At 43.6% G+C, this 12,410-nt stretch overlaps 1 protein-coding gene across 3 annotated transcripts in view; it reads left to right on the top strand.

Annotated features, from left to right (window-relative positions):
* LOC139421107 (junction plakoglobin-like) overlaps nucleotides 1–12,410 on the top strand; it is a 63,487-nt gene that overhangs the window by 32,954 nt on the left and 18,123 nt on the right. For all 3 annotated transcript variants that reach the window (XM_071171652.1, XM_071171653.1, XM_071171654.1), the window contains 3 exons: nucleotides 6,152–6,206; nucleotides 7,400–7,564; nucleotides 8,006–8,259. In XM_071171652.1, coding sequence (XP_071027753.1) covers nucleotides 6,191–6,206; nucleotides 7,400–7,564; nucleotides 8,006–8,259 — 435 coding nt within the window. In that variant the 5' untranslated portion in view covers nucleotides 6,152–6,190. The remainder of the gene's footprint in view (nucleotides 1–6,151; nucleotides 6,207–7,399; nucleotides 7,565–8,005; nucleotides 8,260–12,410) is intronic.

Raw genomic sequence — 12,410 nt, 5'->3', positions numbered from 1 at the left:
GAGGGGGAACTGAGAAATGGGGTTGGATGGGGAGAGAGGGGGAACTGAGAAATGGGGTTGGATGGGGAGAGGGGGAACTGAGAAATGGGGTTGGCTGGGGAGAGAGGGGGAACTGAGAAATGGGGTTGGATGGGGAGAGAGGGGGAACTGAGAAATGGGGTTGGATGGGGAGAGAGGGGGAACTGAGAAATGGGATTGGATGGGGAGAGAGGGGGAACTAAGAAAGGGTGGTTGGAGCAAAGAAAGAGGTGGGTAATATTCTGTAAAGTCAGAAAAGGAAAACATACAGTTGCCTCTGTATAATTTGGGGAAAGAATGTGAGGGAGAAGATATTGCTTGTAAAGGCTTTACATATCAAAGGCTTCTTGTATACGTTTATCCCTTATACACAATATCTTCTCTGAGTACGGTTACATGCACACAATACTGGTATTATTGTGAATAGATCAATGTAATAGTTCAATTAAAATGTTTACATGCTCTGCAAGAAGAACCATTTTCCTAATAATCCTGTTTACATGGGTACATCTGAAATCAGGCTACCTGATGGCTCTTTGATAAACACAGAAAATTGCCAATCAAAATAAACGTTCTACCACATGTTATTTTTGAGAATAATATTTGATTCTGAGTGCTGGCCACTCAAAAATGTGCAGTATTGTCACAAAAACCAATGCCACAGATGTCAACATTTTTAAGGGAGTGTGCAATTGGCATGCTGACTGCAGGAATGTCCACCAGAGCTTTTGCCAGAGAATTTAATGTTAATTTCTCTACCATAAGCCGCCTCCAACGGCGTTTTAGAGAATTTGACAGTAGGCCCGACCGGCCTCACAACCACACACCACGTATAACCACGCCAGCCCAGGACCTCCACGTCCGGATCCTTCACCTGCAAGATCCTCTGAGACCAGCCACCCGGACAGCTGATGAACATGGGACCAACATATTACATGTTAATTTTACATGTTCAGTATATTTTTTACCACGCATAATGGTGAAATATTCGCTGGAATTTTGTCACTCTAAACTGGAACTTTTTCGTCATGTAGTCTCACAGCCGCATCTTTTTGCTGTAAAATGGACAATAAAGTTGCATTATATTCCACTGGGCACTCGCAGATTGATTACCAGAGCCAAATAGTTTGAAGTGTTTTTGAGGAAGTCAGGGCTTGTAGTGCAGCGTTGCTAACATTGTTTTGACTGTTAACATTCATGAATTTTGACGATGCTTATACGCTAACTCGTCGCTGTGCAGAAGTAAATCATGGATTCTTGTGGATTCTGTCACCATGGCCTTCAGACAACTCAGGTAAGGGTAATTCGACCCAAATATAGATCTGACCTGAACTATCCCTTTAAGTGACATTTGAGCTGCTGTCAGGGTGATGGTGACAGAAGGGTGTTGTAAACACCTGAATGATTTAGGTAGAGAGGACAAAAGCAAAACTCTGCACAGCATCCACGCTCCAAACTAATTTACAGATCAGTGTGATGGTTTCTCTGGAGCTCAGTTTGATGGTTTCTCTGGAGCTCAGTGTGATGGTTTCTCTGGAGCTCAGTGTGGTGGTTGTGTCTCCACTGGAATACTTAGGTCAGCCTGACATCAAGGTACAGCATGTTACTCTAACTTACTACCTCTACATCACAGCAGCACTGTCAGTCACCAAACAAGGGACCACTTCCTAACATGCAGTCAGCTCCTCACAGGTCTAGGAACAGAGGGTGAACAGAGCAACAGGGAGGGGACAACAACAGCACTAGCACCTTTTCAAAGGTCTGAGAACAGTGGGAGAGTGTCAGTGAGTTTAGAATAACAGCAGCAGCAACTTTTCACAGGTCTAGGAACAGTGGGAGAGCATTGGGTAGGGAACAACAGGGCCAGCCCTATACATAAGCAGCATAAGCTACCGCTTAGGGTCCCACACTTTTTTTGTGGGGGGGGGGGGACTCAGTCGTGGTCTCAACTTACTTTTGAGAGTTTGAATAGTAGAATACACAAGGTGCAGTTTATAAATTTGGTTGTGCATCAGCAGTTTTTCTCTTGTAATGTCAGTCACTCAATTAGCCCATGTCAGCAAAGATTTTTTAGATTGGTAAGTTAGTCTAGCCAGCTATCAAAAATGTGTACTAATCATGGTCAAATTATCGACTGGGCATGTAGGGCACATGCCCAGGGGCTCTGACCTCCAGGGGGCCCCCATTGATTTAGTTAGTCACTCTCTCTCAGATATCATAACATAACTTAAGTCATAGCACAATGTGTAGAATTGCAGGAAATTAACTCACTTTTTTTTTTCTCTGCACCTTCAAGAGTGGGGCCACTAAATTGTTTTCCTGCTAGGCGGGTGGGGGGAGCAACACATTTTCACTTAGGGCCCACAAAATGGTAGGGTCGGCCCTGGGGATCAACAACAATAGAAATAGAATTAACAACAGCAACAGCAGAAGCTTTTCACCGCTCTGAGATCAGTAGCACAGCATGTGGGGAAGGAAAGTTGGGAACACTGGCTGGGTTTGTAATTGGAGGCTGACCGGGGGGGAGTGACAGTGTCATCAGATCCGCTCCAGGAGTTTGGCAAACACGGCGTATCTGCAGCCGACTGTGATGCCAAATAAACGGCCGCTGCTTTCATCTGCATGGCCCGGTGTGTATAGCGGTTAGAGAGAGAGAACGAGAGAGACTGTCATCTCATTATCAGATCCTGGAGATGAGTCAGCCATGGAGAGACGGGATGACCGTTGACCTTGTCTACACACACACACACACACACACACTGTCAGTCACACACACACACACACACACACACACACTGTCAGTCGCACACACACATCCACAGTGAAGTATAAGTACCCAGGACCCGTGAGTCAGCCGTCAATACATTTGTGTGTCATCAACATCAATACGTCTTACACACATGCAAACACATCACACGCACTCTGTTGACCTGCAATCGACAAACGCACACACAAACGCACACTGCCAAACTTGCACAGACCCTTAAGGTCGAATAGAAAAGGGTAGATCTGCTGGTGTAGCGTTGTTCAGCTGTGCGTCGTCCAAAAACAACCTCCCTGCGCCTCAGATCCCTGGCAACAGCAGCCTTGATGTACTGTGTGTGTGAGTGAAAGAGAGAAGTGGATACAAGAGATGAATACAAGAGAGAAGTAGAAACATACAGGGAGCGAAGCCAATAGTTATTGATACAGCAAGCGGGGGACTTGTAAAGGTGAAAGAAAGAATGGGATGGAAGAAAAGGAAGGAGAAAAAGAGACTACGTGAATATAAACCATGACCTTCACTGGGACAATGGACAGAAAACAGGAATTTCCTCTCTTCTGCTCTTTCCTGCCCAGGTTATTTCTGGCCTTGACCTATGGGGATGCACGTCTATACACACACACACACACACACTTAATACTCTTCAAAACAACTGACCGAGATTAAACCCAGCAGTACGTGGTGTGTATAGCCTACTTTAAGTAGTATCACAGTTGTATTCTAATGTAAAAGGAAATACAAAAATCTCCTTCTCTTTCTAAATCACAGAGCAGGGGCAACAGACAAGGTTTTTCCCTTTGAACCAACCGAAGCCTTCAGATAAACTGAATGAACAAACAGACCGTATTCGTTAATGAAGAAGAGTAATATGCTAACTGTGTATTATTTCATTATGTCAAGGCAGTTCTGTAAAAATACATTTTGAATTCCACCACGTTTTTAAGTGCTTTTTAACGAACTAAATACCATCCCTGGCCACCGTTAGCTCTGTGTGTGTGTGTGTGTGTCGATATGAGACCCTCCATGGCCAGTTTGATTAATGACTTGAGGAAAACAGGCTGTGTGGCATCATAACAACAACAATTAAAAAAGCAATTTCCCAGAAGCCTTGTGTGTCCCCAAGCGACAGTGAGAGAGTGGTGGAGTTGGTTTTTATCTTTTCCAGAATAAACGGAGCGAGAGGGGGGGGAGAGAGAGAGAGAGAGAGAGACTTTAGAGAGGAACAGTGGTTAGGAAAGAGGAAAAAGAGAAAAAGCATTTGGTGGAAAAGCAATTTTTTGTACAGAGGGTTGAAGGAACGATTGAGAAAATACAACATAGAGAGTTTAATGGTGTGGCTAAAAATGAGCAAAGAGATTAGGTGTCCACGGAGAGAAAACAGGAGGGATGGATAGAATGAGAGATGGGGAAAAAGAGGTTGCGAGAAAAAGGTGTGTCTGTGGAGATTACAGAAACAAACTTAAGAATGACAGGAAAAACGGCTTCTGCCAGAAACACCCTTGTGCTAAAGAGAATTGTCAGTTTGTCTTAGACAGTGGCGGTTTCTAAAGGTTTCATATCGAGTCCTCACATTCCGTTTTTTCCTCTCAAGGTGCCGCTGAGGTAAACATTGAACGGTAAACATGAGCGAATGGCTCTCTGAAAGCCCGTTATGACAGTCCAGAAGTCCAAATCTGCTTTTTTTATGAGTTATGCTTCTGTTTTCATGTCACCCTGCTATTTTGTGTCAGACAGACAGGCTTCATTGTCTCGTAAGTGGGGGTGCGGATCGAGGCCCTCACTCAGTAGCATTGGCTCTATGGGAGATTGTGTGGTTGGTGTGGAAACTGGAGGTCTTTCATCCACCTGTCAGTCACGCGGAAACACTTCATTACATCGTGAAGGGGGTGATGATGAAATGTATGAGCCGTTTTCCATGCCTGGAGAAAAGCAGTTACACTTTGCTCATTTGTTTTGTTCTCCGTCTGCCTTGCAGTCAGTTTAAGCTCAGTTAAAGAGTCGTATTTGTCATAATTTCTTAGCTAGTTCTCATTTGGTATGGAGAAAATGTGGTTTATATATAGGCTAGCATATTGGGTTTTAGATATCTCGCTTTGAACAAGATCAGCATCAGATACATGGACAGTGGACATACACACACACACACACTCATGTTGCGCTCCACACAATCACACATTCCAAGTAGCCTAGATCCCTCATCATGTATTTATCACTTTGTTTTATGTGCTGTTCAGTAAGTGGTTAGCAAATAGATCTGAGCTATTTGGCAGAATGGCCAATTCAGACATGGATTAGCCCAGAGGAGAGCAACAAACAAAAAAGATTTCCCTCCCAAAATTAGGGTCAATAATTGATTTAGCTCCTTCCAGCAAGTACTTTGCAGCTATTTACGTCATCAACAAACACGCAGAAAACCTCTCTGTTGTCTCCTGGGGAGTATTTGTCACAAACAGCAGGGGACAAAGCTCTTTCCCATAATGCATTTGGATTATTTCTCTGCAATACCACCGCCACCCTCCTCCCTCTGTCACTCATCTCCGCCATTGGCCTAATTATAGTCATGAATTAAGCATTGTTTGGCAAACGGAAAGTAGAAACCAATTCAGGGAGAGACCACTTCTTAAATGTCACCGTCTCTCCCCCCGTCCCGTCCCCCGATGCAGTAGTTTGGGTCGGGCTGTACCGTAGGGACGGGATAGGGAGTCTGTCCCATTTACGCCACTCTCAGTCCTTACTGTCGTGCTGCACAAACCCAGTTAGATTTTATGGGGACGCACAGACTTATTTTCGATTTCATGGGGACACTTCATATTATATCGACAGTACTGTGACATTTTACATCATTTGGAGTGTCATAGTTTAGTTGTGTCTCACTTTCATGTCAGCATTGGACCAACAAATAAACAGCCAAAGGTGTTTTTAGAACTCTTCGGTTGTTACCAAGCGGATCATATTCTAGTTAGGTATACAATGAGTTAATACAGTAGATGCTCCATTGTTCTTCCTTGAGGTATCCCGCAGGAATAAGGGCATTGTAATGTATAGTTGCTCTGGATGCATTTGTTTTAGTTTTTTTTCCTTCAGATTTATTAGCTCTCCGATGGTCGTTTTTCCCATGCATGTCATTTAGCAGACGCTCTTATCCAGAGCGGCTTACAGTAGTGACTTCATACATTTTGGTGTTTATTCGTACCGGTCCCCCAGGAAGAGTAGCTGATGCTTTTGCAGCGGCTAATGGAGATCCTAATGAATACCAAAATACCAACCCACAACGCCGGCGCTGCAAGGGCCATGCTCTACCAACTGTGCCACACAGGACCATGATTCATGGCCTAATGTTCTCTCTTTCTATTTTTTTCTCTCTTCCAGAAAGTTCTCTCCAAAGGCCAGTTTTGAGACTGGACAGTGATGATGTCCATGCAAAGTAAGTATTTTGTTGAAGACTCGCGGGCATCGTTTAATCTGCAAAGAACTGTCCTTGATGAGCCAAAGTTTGGAGCAGGGTGCTGCTGTACCCTAGAAACACACTGGCAAGCGTCCGCAGAGTGGCTGAGCATAAATATAGTGTCTTGAGGGAAACAACGGACCACTGGCTCTCAGTCAATCAATCACACTATTTCTACGGCCCGTTTTACGTATCCACCCTGTCACAAGGTCAATCCAGGGTCGAGGATTGGGAAAAGTGATAATTAGACACTGTGTCACTCTTCCAACCTGTCCCCTCTTTCTCTGCTCTCTCGATCGCCCTCTCTCTACCTACCTACCTCTCTCTCTCTCTCTCTCTCTCTACCCCTCTCTCTCTCTCTCTCTCTCTACCTCTCTGTGCTCTCTCTCTCCCTCTCTCTACCTACCTACCTCTCTCTCTCTCTACCTCTCTCTCTCTCCCTCTCTATACCTAAATACCCCCTCTCTCTCTCTCTCTCTCTCTCTCTCTCTCTCTCTCTCTCTCTCTCTCTCTACCTCTACCTCTACCTCTACCTCTATCTCTCTCTCTCTCTCTCTCTCTCTCTCTCCCTACCTATCTCTCTCTCTCTCTCTCTATCTCTCTCTCTCTCTCTACCTCTCTCTCTCTCTGCTCTCTCTCTCCCTCTTTCTACCTACCTACCTCTCTCTCTGCTCTCTCTCTCTCCCTCTCTCTACCTACCTCCATCTCTCTCTCTGCTCTCTTTCTCTCCCTCTCTCTACCTACCTACCTCTCTCTCTCTCTACCTCTCTCTCTCTCTCTCTCTCTCTCTACCTCTCTCTCTCGCTCTACCTCTCTCTCTCTCTCTCTCTCTCTCTACCTCTCTCTCTCTACCTCTCTCTCTCTCTCTACCTCTCTCTCTCTACCTCTCTCTCTCTCTCTACCTACCTATCTCTCTCTACCTCTCTCTATCTCTCTACCTCTCTCTCTCTCTACCTCTCTCTCTCTCTGCTCACTCGATCTCCCTCTCTCTCTCTCTCTCTCTCTCTCTCTCTCTCTCTGCTCTCTCTCTCTCTCTCTCTCTCTCTCTCTCTCTACCTCTCTCTCTCTCTCTACCTCTCTCTCTCTGCTCTCTCTCCCTCTCTCTCTACCTCTCTTCGCTCGCTTCTCTCTCTTTCTTTCGCTCTCACTTCTCTCTCTCCCTCTCCTCCCAGTGAACGAGGCAGAGGGCTCGGTGAAGGTGGCCGAGTGGCAGCAGACATACTACGCCCACGACTCCGGGATCCAATCAGGTGCCACCACCGTGCGAGATGACGAGGGCACAGAGTACAGCGCCAAGAAGTATGCCGTCACCACCACGTTAGTGGAAAACCCTACAGGTATAAGTTATCTCTATCTCTCTCTCTCTCCCTTTCTCTCATTTTCCCACTTCCCCCTCTCTCTTCCCACCCCCCCCTTCTCTCTCATTCCATTGTTCCCTCTCGCTCTACTTGTCTTTCAGTCTCTCTACATCTCCTTCTCTTTCTGTACAAATAGGTCAGCACTTACTCATTCAATGTCATAATCATGCTGTGATTCACTCACTCGCTCATAGGCCGTCACATACGTACACGGGCCAGTTTGGACTGGCTTCATGTCTTAAAATAGGCATGGTTCTTCTGAAAAACTAGGGACTCACTGACTAGGGGCTAGAACCTCTTTCAAAATATCACTAGTTTGAAACACTATCTATGGATAAATCTATCCACGTATCCGTTGATCTCCCCCTTCTCCCTCTCTCCTCCCTCTCTCATCCCTCTCTCATCCCTCTCTACCTCCAGAGGTGGAGGCCCAGTACACCCTGACGCGGGCCCAGCGGGTGAGAGCGGCCATGTTCCCAGAGACCCTAGTGGAGGGCGAGGCGGTGCTGTCCACTCAGACTGACCCGGGTCAGCAGACCAACGTCCAGCGGCTAGCTGAGCCCTCGCAGCTCCTCAAGACCGCCATCGTCCACCTCATTAACTACCAGGATGACGCCGAGCTGGCCACTCGCGCCGTGCCCGAGCTCACCAAGCTGCTGGCCGACGATGATGCGGTAACTAACATCTAAGAGTAAAAAAAAAAAAAAAACGTTGTTATAAATCCCATTTTCACAAAGCACAGACGTTAACATTAAACAACACTATATCCAACGTGCTCCTATTAAAAACAATCTGAACCTTCAATCAATATTAAGAGGTTAGTGATGCAGCTAATCAGAAGTGGAAAAAGTACTCAAGTAAAATTCTCTATCAAGATATCTTGATAGAAAATGACTCAAGTAAAAGTGGGGGTCACCCAGTAAAATACTACTTGAGTAAAAGTCTACACGTATTTGGTTTTAAATATACTTAAGTATCAAAAGTAAATGTAGTTGCTAAAATGTAAGTCAAGGGTCACACTCCAACAATCAGACATAATTTACAAACAAAGCATTTGTGTTTAGTGAGTCCGCCAGATCAGAGACAGTAGGGATGACCAGGGATGTTCTCTTGATTACGTGTGCAAATTGGACCATTTCCTGGGAAAATGTATGGAGTAAAAAGTATCTAATTTTATTTAGGAATGTAGAATAGAATAAAATAAAAAGTTGTCAAAAATATAAATAGTAAAGTACAGATACCCCCAAAAACTACTTAAGCAGTACTTTAAAGTATTTTATACCACTGCAGCTAATCAAATTGAAAATATGGCCTTTGATTTCTAGATTAAAGACCTTCCAATGGATGACCTTGCCCCCCCCCCCCCTCCCCCCTCCCTGCCTGCTGGGAGCAATCTTTGATCAAACTCAATTACACTGTTTAAACAAATAGGCTGATTTGGAAATGATTCAGCCAGTAACTATTGTAAGAGAAAAGTGTGTACTGTGTACAGTGCCTTCAGAAAGTATTCAAACCCCATTACTTAAAATGGATTAAATTGCAACGTTTTGTAATGTCAGTGGAATTATCTTTTTAGAAATGTGTACAAACGAATTAGAAAATGAACATCTGAAACGTCTTAAATCAATAAGCATTCCACCACTTTGTTAAGGCAAGCCTAAATCATTTCTGTAGTAAATAAAACGTTGCTTAACAACTCACGCACGTTGCATGGACTCACTCCGTGTGCAATAATCGTGTTGATCATGATTTGTGAATGACTACCTCATCTCTGTACCCCTACACATACAATTATCTGTAAGGTCCCTTAGTAGAGCAGTTGAATTTCAAACACAGATTCGACCACTGATCACTCCACCCATCAACCACCGAGGAGCGTGCTCTCGCAGCCCCGGACAGGTGATATTCTGCCCAAACGCTATACCCCATTGGCTTTCAAACCTTGTTCCTGAAGCTACCCAGTGCTTAATTTGGGAAACCAAGTGAAATCTGTTCCCGAACATCAATAGTAACATGTTTTTGCAAACAAAACATATTTCACTAAACTGTTGACAGCCTGTCTGCGCGCTCAGGAAAGGAATAAAGGAGAGAGTGGAGGAGATGGAAATGCATGATGGTGAGATATTCTGTATAGCTGAAGGTAATGTGACTCTCAATTAATTATGAAAATATATTTTTTTAAATCCCTATTATTAGGCTATTCAAAATCAGGCTAAGTGTAAACCGCCCTGCACAAACAATGAACCAAGAGCATCACCTAGGGCTGGCTACATGTTCTCTCCCAGACTCATGGATAGACATTTTGAAGAGTAGCAGTCCACCCAGTATGTATAATAATATGGTCCACACTCAAAGGCGATTATTCAAATTAATTTAATTTTGGAGCATAAGCTAGGCCAATTATGTACCAAGACATCTTAAATCAGTGTTTGTTTTATGTTTTTCTGCCATGCGTAATGTGCACTAGGCTGTGTGTTGTATAACGGCACAGTCATCATTTTTATTTGATTGAATTTTTTTCGGGCTTGGGCTCATAACCTATTCGTGTTTTGAATGAATCATCACCTTAGAAAGGCTGTCCAATTTGTTGTGTTAGGCTTTCAAACAACATCCACAACAATCATGTTTTACACTGTTTCAACCTGCTGTTGAACTTCTTAGTTCAAATTGATCATCACAGTGGGGTGAGTTTTAAAAGTACGATAGGCCTACTGTTTTGATGATAACTGTTTGATGTGCTTTTCGAAGCACTTTCATGGGTGTCTGAGTGGTTAGAGGGACAATGGAGCCCTGAGTACCAGGCCATTAGGACCTGATGGTAGATGGCAAAATTGGGTACTACCAAAAGCATGTTCAGAGTACATAAAAGGAGATTAATGTGACTCAACAGTCACATGGAATTTTACTGTGGTCTTGACTCATGACTGCCTGTGTGGCGGTAATATGGTCACTGCAACAGCCCAAGTCCTTCCTAGCTCAGTTGTCAGAGAGGAAGGACACCACTCAGGGATTTCACAATGAGGCCAATGGTGGTTTAATGGCTGTGATAAAAGAAAACTGAGGGTGGATCAACAACATTGTAGTTACTCCACAATACTAACCTAATTGACAAAGTGAAAAGAAGGAAGCCTGTACAGAATACAAGTATTCCAAAACATACATCCTGTTTGCAACAAGGGAATTAAAGTAATACTGCAAAAAAAATTGTCAACGCAATTCACTTTTTTGTCCTGAATACAAAGTGTTATGTTTGGGGCAAATCCAATACAACACATTACTGAGTACCAATCTCCATATTTTCAAGCATAGTGGTGGCTACATCATGTTATGGGTATGCTTGTAATCGTTTAGGACTGGGGAGTTTTTCAGGATAAAAAATAAACGGAATGTCGCTAGGCACAGGCAAAATCCTAGAGGAAAACCTGGTTCAGTCTGCCTTCCACCAGACACTGAGAGATGAATTCACAGTTCAGCAGGACAATAACCTAAAACACAAGGCCAAATCTACACTGCAGTTTCTTACCAAGAAGACAGTGAATGTTCCTGAGTGGCCGAGTTGCAGATTTGACTTAAATCTACTTGAAAATCTATGGCAAGACCTGAAACTGGTTGTCTAGCGATGATCAACAACCAATTTCACAGAGCTTGAATCATTTTGAAAAGAATAATGGGCAAATGTTACACATTCCAGGTGTGGAAAGCTCTTAGAGACTTACCCAGAAAGACTCAAAGCTGTAATCACTCCCAAGGGTCTAGAAAGTATGTAAATTAGATAAATGTGCAAACCTTTCTAAAAACACGTTTTCACTTTGTCACTAAGGGGTATTGTGTGTAGCTCGGTGATAAAAATGTTTCTATTTAATCACTGTTTATTTCAGGCCATAACACAACACAATGTGGAATAAGGAATGTGGAATAATAACTGGTATGAATACCTTCTGAAGGAACTGTCTCTTGTACTATAGAAGTACTATTATGTCCTCAATAGTGACATTGACTCTGTCACTGTTGTGTGCTGTCCCTCCTCACACTTGAGCACCGTCCTGCTGACTAGCATTGATCCAGTAACATGCTTGACTAGCTCCTTGTCAAGTGTCAGTTGTGCAGAGGTGAGGACGGAGTCAGGCGCAGGACACAGAACTGAGTAAAAGAACGTACTTTACTCTGAAAAATAAACAGCCAATAAATCCACGCAGGGATAACAAACTCCAACACAAAAGACTAACACAAAACCAGGAACAATCACGCACAAAACATAATGAGAACCAGAGGGTTAAATAGGGAAATAATAGTAATGTAATGGGAACCAGGTGTGTACAATCAAGACATACAGTGCCTTGCGAAAGTATTCGGCCCCCTTGAACTTTGCGACCTTTTGCCACATTTCAGGCTTCAAACATAAAGATATAAAACTGTATTTTTTTGTGAAGAATCAACAACAAGTGGGACACAATCATGAAGTGGAACGACATTTATTGGATATTTCAAACTTTTTTAACAAATCAAAAACTGAAAAATTGGGCGTGCAAAATTATTCAGCCCCCTTAAGTTAATACTTTGTAGCGCCACCTTTTGCTGCGATTACAGCTGTAAGTCGCTTGGGGTATATCTCTATCAGTTTTGCACATCGAGAGACTGAATTTTTTTTCCATTCCTCCTTGCAAAACAGCTCGAGCTCAGTGAGGTTGGATGGAGAGCATTTGTGAACAGCAGTTTTCAGTTCTTTCCACAGATTCTCGATTGGATTCAGGTCTGGACTTTGACTTGGCCATTCTAACACCTGGATATGTTTATTTTTGAACCATTCCATTGTAGATTTTGCTTT

The sequence above is a fragment of the Oncorhynchus clarkii genome, chromosome 12, assembly GCF_045791955.1.
Source record: "Oncorhynchus clarkii lewisi isolate Uvic-CL-2024 chromosome 12, UVic_Ocla_1.0, whole genome shotgun sequence".
Lineage (NCBI taxonomy): Eukaryota > Metazoa > Chordata > Actinopteri > Salmoniformes > Salmonidae > Oncorhynchus > Oncorhynchus clarkii.
This window is presented reverse-complemented; position numbering and strand designations above follow the sequence as displayed.